At 34.6% G+C, this 19,304-nt stretch overlaps 5 protein-coding genes across 7 annotated transcripts; 2 read left to right on the forward strand and 3 right to left on the reverse strand.

Moving 5' to 3' along the window:
• Nucleotides 1-316: 316 nt before the first annotated feature.
• LOC119615035 (serrate RNA effector molecule homolog) lies at nt 317-8,965 on the forward strand. Of its 3 annotated transcripts, none has more exons than XM_037971118.1 (8): nt 317-475; nt 908-1,056; nt 1,121-1,284; nt 1,347-1,629; nt 2,685-2,751; nt 2,924-4,228; nt 4,290-5,173; nt 8,861-8,965. In XM_037971118.1, exons 2-8 carry the CDS (start codon nt 911-913, stop codon nt 8,937-8,939), a joined length of 2,928 nt encoding a protein of 975 aa, XP_037827046.1. In that variant the 5' UTR covers nt 317-475; nt 908-910; the 3' UTR covers nt 8,940-8,965. The 3 variants fall into 3 exon arrangements, 2 of the variants coding, with proteins under 2 accessions (XP_037827046.1, XP_037827045.1); XM_037971117.1 differs by lacking the exon at nt 8,861-8,965 and adding an exon at nt 6,512-7,037; XR_005232381.1 differs by lacking the exons at nt 4,290-5,173; nt 8,861-8,965 and adding an exon at nt 1,980-2,419 and having other exon boundaries at nt 2,924-3,543.
• Nucleotides 8,966-8,967: 2 nt separating this feature from the next.
• LOC119615036 (SET domain-containing protein SmydA-8-like) lies at nt 8,968-12,001 on the reverse strand. The gene is made up of 4 exons (XM_037971119.1): nt 11,509-12,001; nt 11,191-11,448; nt 10,570-11,131; nt 8,968-9,655 (listed from the first exon to the last, which is right to left on the reverse strand). The coding sequence occupies exons 1-4, from the start codon at nt 11,844-11,846 to the stop codon at nt 9,140-9,142; spliced, it is 1,674 nt and encodes a 557-aa protein (XP_037827047.1). The 5' UTR covers nt 11,847-12,001; the 3' UTR covers nt 8,968-9,139.
• Nucleotides 12,002-13,035: 1,034 nt separating this feature from the next.
• Nucleotides 13,036-14,321, reverse strand: LOC119615038 (mitochondrial mRNA pseudouridine synthase Trub2-like). Its single transcript, XM_037971121.1, has 3 exons — nt 14,018-14,321; nt 13,749-13,955; nt 13,036-13,689 (listed from the first exon to the last, which is right to left on the reverse strand). Exons 1-3 carry the CDS (start codon nt 14,145-14,147, stop codon nt 13,085-13,087), a joined length of 942 nt encoding a protein of 313 aa, XP_037827049.1. The 5' UTR covers nt 14,148-14,321; the 3' UTR covers nt 13,036-13,084.
• A 228-nt stretch (nt 14,322-14,549) lies between these two features.
• On the forward strand, nt 14,550-16,217 carry LOC119615037 (WD repeat-containing protein 74-like). The gene is made up of 4 exons (XM_037971120.1): nt 14,550-14,762; nt 14,822-15,525; nt 15,594-15,961; nt 16,026-16,217. Exons 1-4 carry the CDS (start codon nt 14,675-14,677, stop codon nt 16,192-16,194), a joined length of 1,329 nt encoding a protein of 442 aa, XP_037827048.1. The 5' UTR covers nt 14,550-14,674; the 3' UTR covers nt 16,195-16,217.
• Nucleotides 16,218-16,255: 38 nt separating this feature from the next.
• On the reverse strand, nt 16,256-18,509 carry LOC119615034 (pickpocket protein 28-like). Its single transcript, XM_037971115.1, is given in 7 exon segments — nt 16,256-16,387; nt 16,937-17,046; nt 17,109-17,226; nt 17,282-18,021; nt 18,081-18,223; nt 18,225-18,285; nt 18,343-18,509. Coding segments are annotated over 7 exon segments (1,464 nt in total). The 3' UTR covers nt 16,256-16,262.
• Between the last annotated feature and the right edge of the window lie 795 nt (nt 18,510-19,304).

The following is a 19,304-nucleotide window of genomic DNA, read 5'->3' on the forward strand; positions in this document are numbered from 1 at the left end:
TAAATTTAACAATTTTTTTTATAATTTTCCTTAACCGGATGCAGTTGCGTTTCGTTTTCATTCAATAGCTTTTATATTTTCGTGATTTCTTTCAAATTTCTTTTAATTTTCAATGAACTATATTGTTTACTCTTAATTTCCACACTTTTTTAACAATTTACTTTATTTATTTCTTTAAAATTTCACAAAATTCTTAAATTTATGGTTATTTCTGCAATTTTTCTGTATTTTCTTTTCTTAACTAAAATATTCCCGCTATTTTGCATGACATTCAAGAGGTTGCCATATGCTTTTATAGTTTAACAGTGTTGCATTGCTATATTATGGCATTTGAACAAGAGTAATCATCTGGTAACGTTTAATATTTTATCATTACTCCTCAAAGTGACAGAAAAAATAAATTGAACTGCAGCAAGAAAAAAAAGCGCGTCACCTATTAGTTTTTCATTTGTGTTTTTTCTAATAAAATAAAAAGGTATTAAAAACTAATAATTAAAGAAAACTACAGTTTATTAATGAAATTTGATTAGTGTAAATAAAAATATATTTAAAAGTAAACAAAAAGCTAAGAAATTCAACATTAACAAACAAGCCTGATTAGTTCGAGAAGTTGTATGAAAAAAAAAAATGGCTGCTCTTGTGGCTGATACAAAAAATTAACATAATTGCGGCTTTTAAAGAGACTTAAAGTTAAATAAATTTTATTATAAGGATTCTAATTAAACAATTAACAAGTTGTTTTGTGTTTTCTTAAATAATTTCTAGTTTATTTGTTTGTTTTAATAAATAAAAAAATTTTGAGGTTATGTTTGTTTTTGTGGAAATTTAACCCGCAGACACTTTCACCTGGATGCGTGGCTTCTTTTAAGCAATTTGTTTAATTTTATTTTTAATTTTTATATTTAAGACAATGGCTGATTCCGATGATGAGTACGATCGCAAGAGACGCGATAAATTCCGTGGCGAACGCAGCTCGGGGGATAGTTATCGTTCTGAAAGACGTGATGATAGGCGTGGTGGCGGCAGCGGCGGTGGTCGTGATGATTGGCCGGAAAGGTTGGTATATTGTTATATTCTTAAACAAGAACAGTTAAACAAATTAACACTTTTTCTTTATTAGAGGTAATCCATTTAGAGGAGGAGCTGCCAGTAGAGCACGTTCCGATTACCGAGATTTTCGTGGTCCCCGTGACCGCTACGGTTCACCCGGCCGAGAAATGCCACCAGCTAAACGTATGCGTCAAGATTGGGGTGATGATTTAAGAGGAAATCCCAGATTTGGACGTAAGTTTTACTAAAAAAAAGTCAAACGTAAAGTGTTAACATGTTTTTGTTGCAATTTTTAGCCTATGATCCTTATCTTATGCATGCCTGGAATGAACATTATGCTGCCCATGGTTTACATGGTGCCTATAGTGCGGCTCTTTCCCATAGTGTTCATTCGCGTGAGTCAGCTGCCAATACCGATCTACAAACACAACCCGCCATGATGACTTTAAAACAATTCTTGGATACACAAGATGATGGCATTTCGGATACTGAAGTTTTACGCAAATACAATGAATATAAATTGGAATTTAAGCGTCAACAATTAAATGAATTCTTTGTGGCCCATAAGGATGAGGAATGGTAAGTCTAAGATGCCAAATACTTTAAACAAAAAAAAAAAAAAAAGGAAAATCTTTAAGCCAATTAATTGGCGGCATCATTTTAACAGGTTTTAGGTGTAAAAAGGATGGAAAATATACAAATTTTCTTAATCAATCTGGAATTTTCTACCTTTTTCTAACACCTACACCTGGTTTTTGCTATAATGATGCTTTTAATTATAACTTTTCTTTACAACTTTTTCCTTTTTATTACAAGTTTTTAAACATTTTACCATTTTTTAATTATATTTATACTTAAAAAAACATATTATTTGTTTTATGCAAATTTTATTGTTTGTGTTTTTTTAAAAACTAAGTTTTTCTCTACAGCTATTTAAGAATGGCGTCCTTAAGGTCTGCCACCTCAGCCACACTTATATATACTTACATAACTAGGATGGTTGTTTAATGAAAGAAAAGCAAAGCGCACATGTCCCCCAAAAGACAAAGATTCTATACTACACTCTACCTACTACTACCAACCAACCAACCAAAACACCTACTACCCAAAAATTGTTGTTGTTGTTTATATAGAATCCATGTGCTGCTCTAACTTTTATCACTATCATACAGAAATCGTTGTATTATAAACGATTAAATGATGATATTTTATCTTCTACTTCTAACTTTTGTTTTATTTGTTTTTGCACTTGGCGAGCAATGCCATAGTGTGTTTAAATTACTTTTTTTGAACCGCGTTTTTATTAAAATCGTTTAAATAAATTTCCGTAACGTCTATTAACTTGAACATAATTTCGGTATATGTAAAGGTAAGATTTGGTAAATTCAGTTTAATTAATTTACAAACAAAAAAATCTATAAAAAAAGATAATTTTTAGCTGTTAAAACAAACTTACAAAACTGGAGCTAGCTGTGTGTTTCCAAACGAATGGTATTGAGCAACGTTGGTTTCGTGAACAATTTATTATATAACGATATATATTTTATATAAATGGCTTAAGACTTTATTTCTTTATGAAAACTAATGTTTCTTTTTCTATTTTTTTTTGTTTTTCTTTTTTTCTCGGCGTTTAGGTTCAAGAACAAATATCATCCTGTGGATAGTGTTAAACGTAAGGAGGAACAATTGAATTTCCTAAAGGTAAGTAGAAAACATCAATATAGACTAGACTGTGGACTAGATAAGACCATTAACTGCACTATAGACTAGTCTATACTATAGAGTAAACTATAGACTAGACTATACCACAGATTATACTACAGACTAGATTATAGACTATACTAAAAGCAAACTGTTTTCCCTTCTCTTATAGAGACGCGTTGAGGTTTTCGATGATTTGCTAAAGAGTGGCATGATCGAAAAAGTTTCCGTGGATACCACACAAACTGAACCTCTATTACGTGTTTTAGACACGGTGGTCATTAAACTCGAAGGCGGTACCGATGATGATCTTAAAATACTCGACGAAAAGCCGAAAGAAGCCTCGTATCCAGAACGTGTCTTTGACAAGAAAAACGACAATGATGATGATGTCATTATAACATCGGTGGAAAAGAAACATAATGACGAACCAAAATGTGTTTCGCCACGGCCCATTAATCGCCATAAGAAGGGATCAGATGATGAAGACAATTGGGATGAAGAGGAGAATGATGAGGAAAGTGCTAAAACAAAAGCCAAAGAGAAATCCGAAGAGAAAAAGAAGAAATCTATAAAACGTAAAAGAACTAGTTCGGATTCGTCATCTTCCTCGTCATCGGATTCAGATTCTAGCAGTTCATCGTCGAGTAGTGAAGATGAGGATGATGAAAAGGTTAAGAGTAAATATGATTTAGAATCTTTGAAAAAAGAAGATGATGTAGAGATGGAAGACAAGAAAAAGGAAGAAGAAAAGATGGAGGAAGACAAAGAAGAGGAGAAAGAAAAGGAAGATTCCGAAGAGAAAAAGGAAGAAAAGGAGGTAACAAATGATGAAGAAACTAAGGATAAAGAAGAGGTTAAAGAAAATGGCGAAGAAACCGAAAGTAAAGCCTTAACAAATGACGCAGAAGAAAAACCTGAAAAACTAGAAGGTGAAGAAAAATCTGAAGATAAAAGTGCAGATACTTCTTTAGAAGAAGACAAAGAGGAAAAGAAAGAGGAAGCAGAAAAAGAAGAGGCTAAATTGGAAGAAGAAGAAAAAGCCAAGGATGAAGAACAACCTGAAACTATAGATTTGGACAAGGTTAAGGATGGACCACAACCAAGAGCATTACATCGCACCTCTTCCATATTCTTGCGTAATTTGGCACCCTCCATAACCAAGGCAGAAATCGAGGCGGTGTGTCAAAAATTCGATGGTTATTTACGTGTAGCTATAGCCGATCCTTTGGTAGAAAGACGCTGGTATCGCCGAGGCTGGGTGACCTTCAAACGTGATGTTAACATCAAAGAAATCTGTTGGAATTTAAATAATACACGTCTGCGTGATTGTGAAATGGGAGCCATCGTCAATCGTGATCTAAGTCGTAGAGTAAGACCTGTAAATGGCATGACCGCACACAAGACCATAGTACGAGCAGACATTAAGTTGTGTGCTAAAATCGCAATGAATTTGGATGAGAAATTTAAGTTATGGGTAAGTTAAAATAGCATCTAGAACAATTATTGAACAATATTTAATGTTGTGCTACTTACAGCAAGCTGAAAAGGAAGAAAATAAAGAAGAAAATGCCTCTAGCGCCACCGAAGCCAATGCCTCAACAGCCCCAGATGCCAATAACGAGCTTAACAATTCTTCCTCTTCGTATGGTTTCAAAACTAATAATCCTGTTTTGCAAAACATTACCGATTTCCTAATCGAAGAAGCCTCCGCCGAAGAGGAAGAACTTTTGGGAATCTCGGGTGACAACAAGGACTCGGAAGGAGAAGCCATCGAAAGAGATCCTCAGCTGCTAACAGTACTCGACAATCTTATCTTATATTTGCGTATTGTACACTCAGTAGACTTTTACAATCACTGTGAGTATCCCTATGAAGATGAAATGCCCAATCGTTGTGGCATTATACACGCTCGCGGTCCACCACCAGCTAAAGTTTCTCAGAACGATATGCAAGATTATATTAAAAATTTCGAAAGTAAAATGCAAACTTTCCTTGCCAAGAGCACACCCATCGAAGAGGAAGAATTGAAAAATCTTGGCAGCAAAGATACCGAAGCCGAAGTAGAGAAATTCATTCAAGCCAATACCCAAGAATTGGCTAAAGACAAATGGTTGTGTCCCCTGTCCGGCAAGAAATTCAAAGGTCCCGAATTTATACGCAAACATATATTCAATAAACATGCCGAAAAGGTTGAAGAGGTGCGCAAAGAAGTTGAATTCTTTAATAATTATCTTAAGGATCCCAAGAGGCCACAATTACCAGAACATCCTGGTAATAATAAACGTACAACGTCGGAATCCAGTGGAGGTTACAGAGCACCTGTATATCCACCCGCTTACGCACCACCCTATGCAGCTTATGCACCACCTCTTATGATACCAGGACGTGGTGCTCGGGGTTTTGGTGGTCCAGGACGCAGGTAAATATTTGTCATTGAAATTTTTGTAATGTAGTTGTATTTTGTTTGTTGTAATTTTTTTTTGGAGGAGGGTGTAGCAGTTAAGTAAGTTAGATATTTAATGCATGTAAAACAAAAGTTGCTTAAAGTAATGGTGAAAGTTATATAAGATGTTGAACAGGGCGCTTAAGAAGTTTGATTAGATTTGCTTTATAGGCTATACTAAAGACTGATCGCTAGACGAGGCTATAGACGATATATAAACTATAGACGAGACTATAATCAGGTCTAAAGATAATACTATACACTGATCTTTAATCTGGTTTATAGATGATACTATACACTGATCTCTAGTGTGGTCTATAGACGAGACTGTAGGCTGATCTACAGTTTGATCTAGACTGATCTATAGACTGAACTATAGACGAGACTGAAGACTGATCTGTAATACTGTATATAAACGAGACTGATCTATAGTCAGGAGTTTAGACTCATCTATAGTCGGGACAATAGACTGATCTATAATCTGGAGTATAGACTGATCTATAGTCCAGTAGACTGAGCTATAGACTGATCTATAGTCTGGACTATAGACTGATCCATAGTCTGGACTATAGACTGATCTATAGTCTGGACTATAGACTGATCTAGAGTCTGGACTATAGACTGATCTAGAGTCTGGACTATAGACTGATCTAGAGTCTGGACTATAGACTGATCTAGAGTCTGGACTATAGACTGATATATAGTCTGGACTATAGACTGATCTATAGTCTGGACTATAGACTGATCTATAGTCTGGATTACAGTCTGATCTATAGTCTGAACATTAGACTGATCTATGGACTGGACTATAGACTGATATATAATCAGGGCTATATACTGATCAATAGTTTGGACTATAGAGTGATCTATATTCTGGCCTATAGACTGATCTATAGTCTGGACTATAGACTGATCTATAGTCTGGACTATAGACTGATCTATTGTCTGGACTACTGACTGATCTATAGTCTGATCTGTAGTCTGGACTGTAGACGGATCTATAGTCTGGACTATAGACTGATCTGTAGTCTGGACTATAGACTGATCTATAGTCCCTACTCTAGACTGATCCATAGTCAGCACTATAGTCTGATCTATAGTTCGAACTATAGTCTGAACTATGGACTGATCTGATAATTAGGAAATTTCTCCATAGGATATCCTTCTCTTATTTGCTATTTTTGGGTCTACGCTTCTTTAATATTTATTTTAAAATCTAAACTGTTTTTTTTATCCTAAAACTATATTTTCTAAAAAAAAGAACAACTTTTTTATTACTATTATTATTATTTTTGTGTGTAAACTTTTTTACAGAGAATTGCCCATAGAACATCAACGTCGTATAATCGGTTATCATGATTTGGATGCTCCAGCCAATTTTGATATTTTCGACTAAATTGAAAAGAAAATGTTTAATAGAAGTTGGTTGTTAATGATGGTGTTTTTGTGTCTGTGTGTGGCTCCTACTACTATCTATCTATAAAATTTAAAGTAGAAAATGTTTTCCAAACTATAAATCGGCACTTTTTTTTAAACAATTTGACCAACCGGCCGTGTTTGTGTTCTATTTAACTTTTAGATTTTCTGTAAATTTGTTTAAACTTTATTAATTTTCTTCTTTTTTTTTCTCTTGTAATGTGTGGTACCATTTAACTGTTTTTATCTTTAATTTAATTAGAGAAAATTTATTTTTTAAAAAACAAATTTCATTTCCAAACAATTATTTTTTTAAATATTTAATAGTAATGGTAATATTTTAATATTAATAACAATAGTGTAGTGTTATGAAGCAAAATAAACTAACTTTAATAATAATATTTCATTAAAATAATAAATAAAACCAAAAAAACCTAAACTACATGGAAATGTAGTGAAAAAGAAAACGAAGATATAACAGGACAAGTGAGAATATAAAGGAGACTAAAGAGAGGTATTAAGAATGACCGATTGGTCAAACTATAGAGTCATCTACAGACTATAGACTGATCTACAATCTGGTCTATAGATAATATTACAGACTGCTCTATAATCTGGTCTATACGGGAGACTATATACTGATCTATAGGCGAGACTATAGACTGATCTATAGTGTGGTCTATAGGCGAGACTATAGACTGATCTATAGTCTAGTCTATAAGCGAGACTATAGACTGATCTTTAGTCTGGTCTATAGGTGAGACTATAGACTGATCTATTGTCTGGTCTACAGGCGAGACTATAGACTGATTTATAGTCTGGTCTATAGGCGAGACTATAGACTGATCTATAGTCTGGTCTATAGGCGAGACTATAGATTGATCTATAGTCTGGTCTATAGGCGAGACTATAGATTGATCTATAGTCTGGTCTATAGGTGAGACTATAGACTGGTCTATAGGCGAAACTTAGACTGATCTATAGTCTTATCTATAGACCATACTATAGGTTAGTCTCGCCTATAGACCAGACTATAGATCAGTCTATAGACTCGCTTATAGACCAGACTATGGATCAGTCTCTAGTCTCGCCTATGGACCAGACTATAGATCAGTCTATAGTCTCGCCTATATACCAGACTATGGATCAGTCTATAGTCTCGCCTATAGACCAGACTATAGATTAGTCTATAGTCTCGCCTAAAGACCAGACTATAGGTCAGTCTATAGTCTCGCCTATAGACCAGGCTATAGATCAGTCTATAGTCTCCCCTATAGACCAGACTATAGATCAGTCTATAGTCTCCCCTATAGACCAGACTATAGATCAGTCTATAGTCTCGCCTATAGACCAGACTATAGATCAGTCTATAGTCTCGCCTATAGACCAGACTATAGATCAGTCTTTAGTCTCGCCTATAGACCAGACTATAGATCAGTCTATAGTCTCGCCTATAGACCAGACTATGGTCTATAGGCGAGACTAACCTATAGTATGGTCTATAGATAAGACTATAGATCAGTCTAAGTTTCGCCTATAGACCAGTCTATAGTCTCACCTATAGACCAGACTATAGATCAGTCTATAGTCTCGCCTATAGACCAGACTATAGATCAGTCTATAGTCTCGCCTATAGACCAGACTATAGATCAGTCTATAGTCTCGCCTATAGACCAGACTATAGATCAGTCTATAGTCTCGCCTATAGACCAGACTATAGATCAGTCTATAGTCTCGCCTATAGACCAGACTATAGATCAGTCTATAGTCTCGCCTATAGACCAGACTATAGATCAGTCTATAGTCTCGCCTATAGACCATACTATAGATCAGTCTCTTATCTATAGTCTGGTCTATAGGCGAGACTATAGACTGATCTAGAGTCTGGTTTATAGATGCGATTATAAATTGATATATAGTCTTGCCTACAGTCTCGCTATACTATAGACTGATCTACAATCTGCTCTATAGACAAAACTATAGACAGATCTGTAGTCTGGTTTATATACAAGACTAAAGACTGATCAATAGTCTGGACTGTAGACTGATGTATAGACTGTTCTATAGACCTATATATAGATTGATATATAGTCTGGTTTAGAAAATGATCTATAGTCCGGCTTATATACTGATCTCTCCATTCAATAAAGTAAAAAACTCTTTATTGTATTGCCACTGTCCAGTTTAATAATTTCATTTAATTTTTATCAAATCTTATTTCTTTCTTCTTGTCATTTATATTTTTAGACCTGGTAATGAATATCGTCAAATCATCCAATACCGAGACTTGGATGCTCCACAAGATCCCATTGATATGTTTAATTAATTATTTAAAACAAACAATTTGTGCAACAAACAAAAAATTATTTTATGTATTCTACTATAAAAACAAAAACAACAAAATATTGACTCTGTTTATAATAAATTATAACTATATAAATACACTTTTGTCGCTGCTGATCTAAATAAGGTTTTTATATACTATATATAATTTATAAATATTTTATTTTCTTTAAACACTCTCCATTAAACTTTAATCAATAAAATATCCACATATTCCAAAGCCTTTTTAACACGATCACTTAGCTTACTACCCGCCACATTGTCCAATTCTTTTTCCAGTACCATTACCGCCTTTTGTAAATGATCCTTGGCCTGCAAATAAAGCTTCTTCTCCTCGTCTTTTTGATTGTTTAAACGTTTTGCTTGTTCCAGCAGAACAGTATGCATTTCATATAGAATTATACCCACATATATGGAGAGACGTATTGTGTAGGGATCTAACTTTTGACAAATCTCATATAGATCCTGACACATTGTTAGTTTTTTGTTTAATTGTTCTTCCGATAATTGTTGCATTTTATAGCCCAATTCATTGCCATAGAGTTGAATGAGTGAATGCTTCAAACTGAACATATGATAATGATTTGGATGCAAAAATGTAGACAATTTATCGATAAGACTTTCGACTTGTTTGAGCGTGGGTTTGCGTGCCAACAGGGATTCAACTTCTTCGGTCATTTGGGTTAAAAGGTAACGGACCTGAAAAGAAAGTGATAGAAATTAAAAGGTTTACAGACTAGTCTATATGAACTAGTCAGTCTAGTCACACTAGACTGAACTATGAACTGATTTATAGTCTCGACTATTGACTGCACAGATCTATAGTCTGGACTTTAGACAGATCTATAGTCTGGACTTTAGACAGATTTATAGTATAGACTATAGACAGATCTATAGTCTGAACTATAGAATGACAGATCTATAGTCTGGACTATAGACAGATCTACAGTCTGGACTATAGACAAATCTATAGTTTCGAATACAGACAGATCTATATTGTGGATTATAGACTAGACAGATCTATAGTCTGGACTACAGACTGATCTTTAGTCTGGACTATAGACTGATCTATAGCCTGGACTATAGACTGATCTATAGTCTGGACTATAAACTGATCTATAGTTTGGACTGTAGACGGATCTATAGTCTTGACTATAGACTGATCTATAGTTTGGACTGTAGACTGATCTATAGTGTAGACAATAGACTGATCTATAGTCTGGACTATGGGCTGATCTATAGTCTGGAAAAACTTGTCTTCCACAACATTTTCTATACGAAAACTTGTGCCCCACAATATTTTCTATACGAAAACTTATCTACTACAACATTTTCTATAGAAAAACTTCTCTACCACAACATTTTCTATAGAAAAACTTGTCTACCACAACATTTTCTATAGAAAAACTTGTCTACCACAACATTTTCTATAGAAAAACTTGTCTACCACAACATTTTCTATAGAAAAACTTGTCTACCACAACATTTTTTATAGAAAAACATGTCTACCACAACATTTTCTATAGAAAAACTTGTCTACCACAACATTTTCTATAGAAAACTTGTCTACATTTTCTATAGAAAAACTTTTTACGTTAGACCCATGAATTCACCTCTTCTCCACTGATAACCATTGGACATTTATTACACAACCAATCGGTTTTACTATCCAAAGGATCCTTGGGCAACTGCAATCCATCACAATCAACACCAACATCACCCACACATCGCAAGGCATTGAAATTTGTGCCCATCTCCGTGGGATCATGACAACGTTCACAACTGCAGCGAAAATGTTTTGTAATCATCAAGTGTTCATGACGCATTTGTGTGGCCCACAACATATTCGAGTACATAATCTTTAAATGTTCACCCTTTTTAATGTCACGACCAGCAATAACCGTAATGCGGAAACCATTGCGCTGATCAAATTGAAAATAACAATTGGGAAGGCAAGAATGTTCCATCATGCAGGCCGTATAGAAAACACCGCTCAATTCTAGGCCGGAAGACAAACTAATGCACATATAGTTGGTCTCGATTATGCCACATATGCGATGTAATATGGCGCTATCATATTCCGGCAAATGTTTTTCTTTGGATTTTTGTTCCACCGCTTTTAAAGGTTGCAAAAAGTTACGCTGCAAATAGGAGACAATGCGTTGTTCGGCATCTCTGGGAGTTTGGAAAGAGAATTACTTTAAGGAAACAGTTTTTAGCTGATAATTACTTACTCATGCAATTCTGTGCCCTGTCTATCCTCCTCATGACTCTGCATGTCCATTAGTTCTTGCCATTTCTTGGGATTTTGTCTTTGTAATATCAAACATTTCAAAACTAACAAAGCATCCGAACGATAATAATCCATTAAAGCATTCATATCTGTCGTCGAAGTAGGACCAGAACCCAGCATTAGAATGCAACATTCTAAAGCATGTAAATTGGGATTCAACAAACCCTCACAGTCGGGAGAGCAACAAGGCCAATGGCATCTGCAGTTATAAAATCAAATAATTTTTGATAAATTCAAAATTTTCCAAAGTCTCACATACCTGGGACACTGATAGGCAGCCATACGACAGGGTGTATAACAGCCCACACAGGGCATAACCGGCACCTCTTGTTCTTTTTCCGTTAAATACCATTTGGGACCCACTACCAAAGGAGCTTCAGCGAATATAGCCGTTCCCGCCTTAATATCTTTTGTGGCCAATAGATAACGACCCAAAGTTGCATCATTGTCAATGCGAAAAGAACGGCATTCTTTCTTATGCTGCTTCCAATGCTGGCGCTGATGTTCCGCACTGCAGTATTTGACTATTTTGCAAGCGGAACAAACTTGTTTGGCCGGTATTTGACACACGGCACATGCATCACTAGAATCAGACATTTTCTTTAAATTTCAATAAAATTTCTTGAATTTTTATAAATTATTAACTTTTTAAAGAAAATTTCTACAATTTTTCTTTATTTTTGTGAGGGAGTATATTTTTAGACTTTTTAGAATGGCCGCTATATACACACAAGAACTAATAAAGTAGAACTAATAGGAAAATGTGTTAAAATGATCTTAAGAGATCACTCCCACAGAGAATTTTTGTTGTTTCGAAAAATAACGCAGGCGCAGTTTGAATGAAAACAAAATGATCACAATTAAGAAAATTTTGGAAAAGAACTCTATATAAACAAATGGGATTTCTCTTAAAATTTTAGTTTTTAAATATTTTCTATAAAAATTTTCCTTTTCTACCACATTTTCTATATAAAAACTTATCCAGCGCAACATTTTATATAGAAAAACTTATCCAGTACAATATTTTCTATAGAAAAACTTATCCAGTACAATATTTTCTATAGAAAAACTTGTCTTCCACAACATTTTCTAGTAAAAAACTTGTCTTCCACAATATTTTCTATTAAAAAACTTATCTCCCACAACATTTTCTATAGAAAAATTTGTCTTACACAACATTTTCTATAGAAAAACTTGTCTTACACAACATTTTCTATAGAAAAAATTGTCTTCAACAACATTTTCTATAGAAAAAATTGTCTTCAACATCATTTTCTATAGAAAAAATTGTCTTATACAACATTTTCTATAGAAAAACTTGTCTTACACAACATTTTTTATAGAAAAACTTGTTCAGCACAACATTTTCTATAGAAAAACTTGACTTACACAACATTTTTTATAGAAAAACTTGACTTACACAACATTTTCTATAGAAAAACTTTTCTTACACTACATTTTCTATAGAAAAACTTGTCTTCCACAACATTTTCTATAGAAAATCTTATCTTCCACAACATTTTCTATAGAAAAACTTGTCTTACACAACATTTTCTATAGAAAAACTTGTCTTACACAATATTTTCTATAGAAAAACTTCTCTTCCACAACATTTTCTATAGAAAAACTTCTCTTCCACAACAATTTCTATAGAAAAACTTCTCTTCCACAACATTTTCTATAGAAAAACTTCTCCTCCACAACATTTCTAAAGAAATTCTTCCATTCAACAATATTTTCTATAGAAAATCTTCCATTCCACTCAATTGAAAAATGAAACTTTCCATTTCCTTGCTTTAAAAAAAAAACTCAACAATAAATATTTTATTTGTTCATCAATTCCTTAACTCTATTTTATCCTGCTTCAACAGGAATGGATACTGCTCCAACACCTCCTTTTGTTCGCGCATATTTTTCACCACTCCTGCCAAATTCCAACCATGCCTCAGTAAAGCATTTTCCACTCCAAATTTACCATGTCGTATACATCTTAAGGCGGAACAGTGGGCCACCGATTTCAATTCTATGCCAATTTCATTGATTAATGTGGCCAAATACGCCTCCGTCTCATTGATGGCATGTATTTCTAAAGTAAAGTTAGGCTTTTGAAAGTCAATCAGTTTAATGCCATAAATAACAGGTTGACTATTATTGGCCGGCCGGATAAGACCTTTGCAAGCTATTTCATAGGCTGCCTGTGACTGCATATCCACACCACACAGCTCGAACATTTTACGTTGATGGGAGGCTTGTAGGGAGGAGGCCAGAGCACTTAGGCGATCTGCTTGAACATGCCTATAGTTGGCTTTGCAAATAACATGAGAATCGGGTAAATGTGTTTCAGTGGCTATACCCAGGCGCCCGGTAACATGATAGGCTCTTAGCGGGCGATTACGTTGGATGCGCATGGATTGCCTTAAACCTTTATTGAGGCCGAATACTAAAAGATGGGAAATGTTTAAAAATATGTTTTTAAGTTTTGTTTTCGTAAAACCTTACATAACACCCCACTGGTGTGTACACCCAAAGAGGCCACAGGACTGCAACGTATATCTTCTATTTCATAGCGTGGACCGGTGCTCAAAACACTTTCCGCTAAATTTAAATTGTTTATTTTGCGTAAAATGGGATCTGCTGCTCCTCCTGACTCCAGTAAAGGGGTTTGTGGCCTTTCAGGCTCTTTGTTAGAGTCCAAGTCATTTAGATCTGTGGTAATTGTAGAATTTGTAAAGGTTTTCTGTTAGCTTTTTATAAAAATTGCGACTTACCTCGACAAATATTATGTAAAATTGCAGATTTAACATGTTTCACTTTCATGCCAGCCGGTTTATAGACATTTATTAAACCATTTAGGTGTCGGAATACTAAGGAGGCATCTTGAACTTTGGTTAAAGACATATTTTAGGCCAAAATTTGTGGTTTAAATAAGGAATTTTTTAAAAATTGTAATTTTAGTTAAAGGATTTCTCAAAATTTTTGTTTTGTTTTTAAGCAACAGCTGTGTTTACATTCGCTAAATAAGGTGATGCCATATCATACCAAGGAAGAACAAAGGAAATGTTTAGCAAAATAAATACTTTTTTTTAATTATTTTAAAGAATTTTAGTTTTAAAAGTTTTTTTGTACTTGAAATTGTTCATTTTAATATCTATTTTTATTTCTTTCAGTTATTTTTTGTGTTTTATTTTTTGGCGATTTTTTTACTTGTACTTTGTTTTTAAGTGTTTGTTGGGCAACCTTGTTTGTGGCTGTGTTTAGTTGTTTTAAGTGATTTTATAAACAAGAGAGAGTAAACAGCTGTTTGTTTTTTTGCTGCTCTTAGCTTAGCACGTGTATTTTATTCTCTGTTTATAGTCGTTAACAATTGTTTTTTCGGGAAATTTCATAAATTTTTTAAAAATTAGTAAAAATCTAAGGCAGACAATATGAAGTGGACCACAGCGAATGTTAAAAATCCGAACTATATAGAAAATCATGAAATTTATGTGGGCACTCAAACAGGTTCCTTTAAAAGTAAGTTTTTCTTTAAATCCAATCAAATAAAACAAAAATTATTAATATTTTTGTTACAGAGCTAACACCAGCCTACCAGGAGAATCCTTTCCAACAGAGAAATCTACAAAATTTATCCGAATTAACTAAAGAATCCCGCATAAGCGCATTGGCCTTTGCCAATGAAAATAAATCGGAAATTTTAATAGGACGTCATCAAAAGACCGTACAAGTCCATTCGGTACGCACAGATCAACAACAATATTGTGTGGATTTTGAACATGCTCCCGTAGTGGGTTTGGCACGTTTTGATAATAGTATAGTGGCTGGTTTTAGCAATGGCCAGTTACAATGTTTGCCCGTTAATGAGGAAGGAGTAGATTCGTCTTTACATGGTTTTTCTTTAGACAAAGTGGGTGATGATATGGCTCATTTGAGACAGTGTTCGGTAGAACGTAATTTAGTGGCCATAGGTGGTAAGGGTAGACAAAATAACTTAAAAGTCTTGGATATGGCGGCCGAAGGTAAACAAGTGTTTTCTTCGAAAAATTTACCTAATGACTATTTGCAACTGGAGGTGCCGGTGTGGGATAGTGATGTGGGTTTCATAGACTCGCCTCATGTCTTGGCCACCTGTTCACGTTATGGTTATGTGCGTGTTTATGATACACGCAAGCAGAGACGACCGGTTCAGTTGTATGCCACAGAAGATCAAATGAGTTTTACTGCCCTAACAGCCAGAGGAAATTATATTTATACCGGCACCACTATGGGAGCCATGAAGGTAAGAAAATATAAATTTCTTCTATAAAACTAAAATTGCAACTAATTTTTCCTTTTATAACCATCCAGGCCTTTGATATACGCCGCATGAAGAATTTCGTTCATACTTACAAAGGTTTTACGGGCGGTCTTAGTGATGTTTATTTGGATGTTTCGGGCAAACATCTGGTTACCGCCTGTTTGGATCGTTATGTTCGTGTACATCATGCCGATACTTGTGTGCTACTGTATCAATGTTATGTTAAGTCTAAAGCTTCTCGTGTACTCTTACGTGAATCTTTGGAAGATCCTAATTCAAATGAAAATGATAAAGAAGCTGAAGATGATGAGGATGTAGATCAGACTAAATCCAAACAAAAGAAAAAGAAAAACTCTAAAGCAGAAGAATCGGAGGATGAAGAATATGAGGATATGTTTGAGAATATGCAAACGATATGGTGAGTCCAATGAGAAAAGTACAAAAGATAGAAAATATTTAAATGATTTTTTTTTGGAATTTAGTGACACTGAAAAGGATGATGAGGAGGAGGAAGAACAGGAAAGCAAAGAAGAATTGGAAGCGAAAGAGGAGAAAGAAAGTAAAACTGAAGATGCTAGTGATGACTCCAAAAAAGCTTTAAAACGAAAATCTTCTTTGAAAATTGTCAAGAATAAAAAGAAAAAGAATTGAGGTTCTTTAAATAATTTAGTTAATATTTTATGTTTTATTATTTCTTTTAAGAACGATTTCTGATCCTTTTATTGCATTAAAACTTTGCGCATTTTAAAGTTTACGGCCAAACGATAAGTACAATAGTAGAAAAATTCCACCACCGAAACCATGCTGAGGCCCAGACAAAGATTGAAAACGCCACCTAAGTCAGCTGCAAGAAAGAAACAAATGATTTTTTGATTGTTCTATAGACTGGTCTAGTTCTGATCTGTGGATTGGGCGATAGACTGATCTATAGTGTGATCTAGAGGTCGATCTATAGACTGGTCTATAGAGTGATCTATAGACTGATTTATAGACTGATTTATAGACTGATCTATAGACTGGTCCATAGATTGATTTATAGACTGATCTATAGACTGGTCTATAGATTGATCAATGCACTGGTCTATAGACTGATCTATAGACTGGTCTATAGACTGATCTATACAATGGTCTATAGACTGATCTATAGACTGGTCTATAGACTAGTCTTTAATCTGGTCAACAGACCCCTCTATACACTGATCTATAGACTGGTCTATAGACTGATCTATAGATTGGTCTATAGACTGATCTATTTACTGGTCTACAGACTTATCTATGCACTGGTATATAGACTAATCTATAGACTGATCTATAGACTGATCTATATGGTCTGATCCAAAGACCAATTTCCAGGTTTTATGCTGTCCTATATCCTTATATGTAAATTACATACACAACAAACCAATCCAAGACATGACGGTGACCTTATGAATGGCGGGTACTACTTGTTTGGCCAAATAAACCCGGACAATAAATGAGTCCTTAGTAAAGTTTGTATAGGAACTATAAGAATAAATTTGAAGCAAAATAAAAAACAATTTCTATTCCAACAAGACATCACTTACTACAAAGAACTAATAGAATAATTATGCAGCAACAGATCCGTTTTATAGGCCAAAGTCGAATAAGTAACATCATAACAATTGGGCAGACATTGATCACATTTGGCGCTTTTAAAAGTGTCTGAAAATGTTTTCGTATTAGAAATTCAAAATACTTTTCTTTTGGAATAACTAACCATACTCATCCGAATAACACATGGAATCGTTAAGTTTACACTCATACTCTGCCTTGCCATTGGGCAAATGATAAGGTTGACATTTACATTTCTGCATAATGAGTTGACTTTGACAGGCCACCAGACAGGAGGCCTGACGATAACTACTTAAAGCTACATCGTCTGAAATTAAACAATCACGCTTACGTTCGGATAACTCTAAGACCTCCTTCGAGGAGCTTTGCACGGTGGGAGAAATCTCAACAAAACTTTCCGAATTTGAGGTAATGGTAACTGAGGTGGTGGACTCGGTAACAAAATCCATGGGATGATGGACCAACACGATTAAACCCGTAGAAAGATTACGTTCCGAACCCTCGACTCCAATGAACATAAGACCACCATCGACCCCGAAAATATTAGAGGAAAAGGGTACATAGGACTGATTACGAGGATTATAGTTGAACGAACAACATGGTCCCAGATAAGAAGTGGTGGGTATAAAAGATAAATATTCATGATTTTGACGACAGGGGAATTCATGACCGCCCCAAAAGCAGCGCTTAACAAAATCATCACAACTGGCACAGACCTGCATGGCGGCCTCATAGAGAGTAACATTATTGAGGCGCAAAACAGCATCGGTAGTTTCATAGGCAGTATTATTGTTATTGGGCGCCGTCCAGCCCTGATCGGTGAAGGCATTGAGATATTCAAAACCAGCGGCCACTTCCTCGATATTATATTTGTCGGGTATATCTCTAAATAAAGAAAGTTATAAGGAATTTGGAAAACTTTTTCATTTTAAACCACAACTTACAGTGTTCGTATATAACGCCTAACACGCTCCATATTCACCACTTTGGGTGAACAAATAGTCACCCCCGGAAAGGCCACATCGGTAATGGGTAAATCATTTGATATAGTATTCAATATAGGATAAGAATAGAACTTCAACCACAGCTGCCAGGGATAAATAAACTCCACATAGGAATAAAATAATCATCACTGAAGACCAGCACCATCTAAAATCATTACAAAACTTAAAAAACTAATTTAAACTAAAAAATCCTTCAACCCACCTCGATATACCCTCTGTACGATGTCTCCGCAGTAACCAGATACCACTTACTCTCGTACGTCTGGTATACTCCCAAAATGTATCATCTATGGCCGCATGTAAACAACTCCACCAGCTAGAACACTTTTTCTCAGCATCTTTTTTGTTCGTTTTACTGTTTAAAGGCATTTTCTTCAAGGTTCTATTTATTTTAACCCCCCCAAAACAAGAGAACCAAAAAACACTTGCTTGTTGTCTGTATCCTTGAAAGACTGAAATTTATTTTTGAAATTCAATTCCCTCTAGAGTAATTATATATGAAAGTGTTTGGTAGTACGTCCGTTATAAATAAAGCTTATTAATTGATTTATTTCATATAGTTTTAATTACAAATTAGTATCAGTGTCATTATTAACAATTACTGGTTTTTGGAATGGTTTTATTTTTTATGTGTTTCCTTGATTGGGAATTTGGTTTTGTTAATTGCAATACGATATGGGTTTGGTAAGGGTTGAGGTTGCCGCATTTTTTTTAAGTTTCAGGTAAATAATGGATAAAATATATTTATTGTCAAGTAAACAATATTTTTAATTACTGAAATAATGAGATAGACGAAACCAAAGAATAGACTATAGTCTGGGCAATAGAATACTCTACAATCTATCGGGCTGGAGAGTAATGTATATACATATGTATGTATATTTCAAAGTCCAGACAAAAGTGTAATCCAAACTATATTCTATTTCATCAAGACTATATACTAAAGTATTGATTAGACTACAGACCAGAATTTAAAGTAGACTAATTGCTAGACTATATACTAGACTATAGACTAGACTAGTGTTTAGTCTAGTAGTTAGTCTAACTACTAGTCTATAGTCTAGTCTATAGTCTAGTCTATAGTCTAGTCTATAGTCTAGTCTATAGCCTAGTCTATAGTCTAGTCTATAGTCTAGTCTATAGCCTAGTCTATAGTCTAGTCTA

The sequence above is a fragment of the Lucilia sericata genome, unplaced genomic scaffold, assembly GCF_015586225.1.
Source record: "Lucilia sericata isolate MDLA Ls3-8-SP2 unplaced genomic scaffold, ASM1558622v1 Contig003907F_arrow, whole genome shotgun sequence".
Classification (NCBI taxonomy): Eukaryota; Metazoa; Arthropoda; class Insecta; order Diptera; family Calliphoridae; genus Lucilia; species Lucilia sericata.

Bases quoted from the DNA above. Each gene is read 5' to 3' on its own strand.
- LOC119615035 (XM_037971117.1), top strand. From the start codon at position 911: ATGGCTGATTCCGATGATGAGTACGATCGCAAGAGACGCGATAAATTC. The intron at 1,285-1,346 runs GTAAGTTTTACT...TGCAATTTTTAG, and splicing joins AGGAAATCCCAGATTTGGAC to CCTATGATCCTTATCTTATG. The intron at 5,174-6,511 runs GTAAATATTTGT...ACTTTTTTACAG, and splicing joins TTTGGTGGTCCAGGACGCAG to AGAATTGCCCATAGAACATC.
- LOC119615036 (XM_037971119.1), bottom strand. From the start codon at position 11,846: ATGTCTGATTCTAGTGATGCATGTGCCGTGTGTCAAATACCGGCCAAA. The intron at 11,449-11,508 runs GTATGTGAGACT...TTATAACTGCAG, and splicing joins GCTGCCTATCAGTGTCCCAG to ATGCCATTGGCCTTGTTGCT. The intron at 11,132-11,190 runs GTAAGTAATTAT...CCAAACTCCCAG, and splicing joins CAGGGCACAGAATTGCATGA to AGATGCCGAACAACGCATTG.
- LOC119615038 (XM_037971121.1), bottom strand. From the start codon at position 14,147: ATGTCTTTAACCAAAGTTCAAGATGCCTCCTTAGTATTCCGACACCTA. The intron at 13,956-14,017 runs GTAAGTCGCAAT...CAATTACCACAG, and splicing joins TTTACATAATATTTGTCGAG to ATCTAAATGACTTGGACTCT. The intron at 13,690-13,748 runs GTAAGGTTTTAC...CCCATCTTTTAG, and splicing joins ACACACCAGTGGGGTGTTAT to TATTCGGCCTCAATAAAGGT.
- LOC119615037 (XM_037971120.1), top strand. From the start codon at position 14,675: ATGAAGTGGACCACAGCGAATGTTAAAAATCCGAACTATATAGAAAAT. The intron at 15,526-15,593 runs GTAAGAAAATAT...ATAACCATCCAG, and splicing joins CCACTATGGGAGCCATGAAG to GCCTTTGATATACGCCGCAT. The intron at 15,962-16,025 runs GTGAGTCCAATG...TTTGGAATTTAG, and splicing joins GAGAATATGCAAACGATATG to TGACACTGAAAAGGATGATG.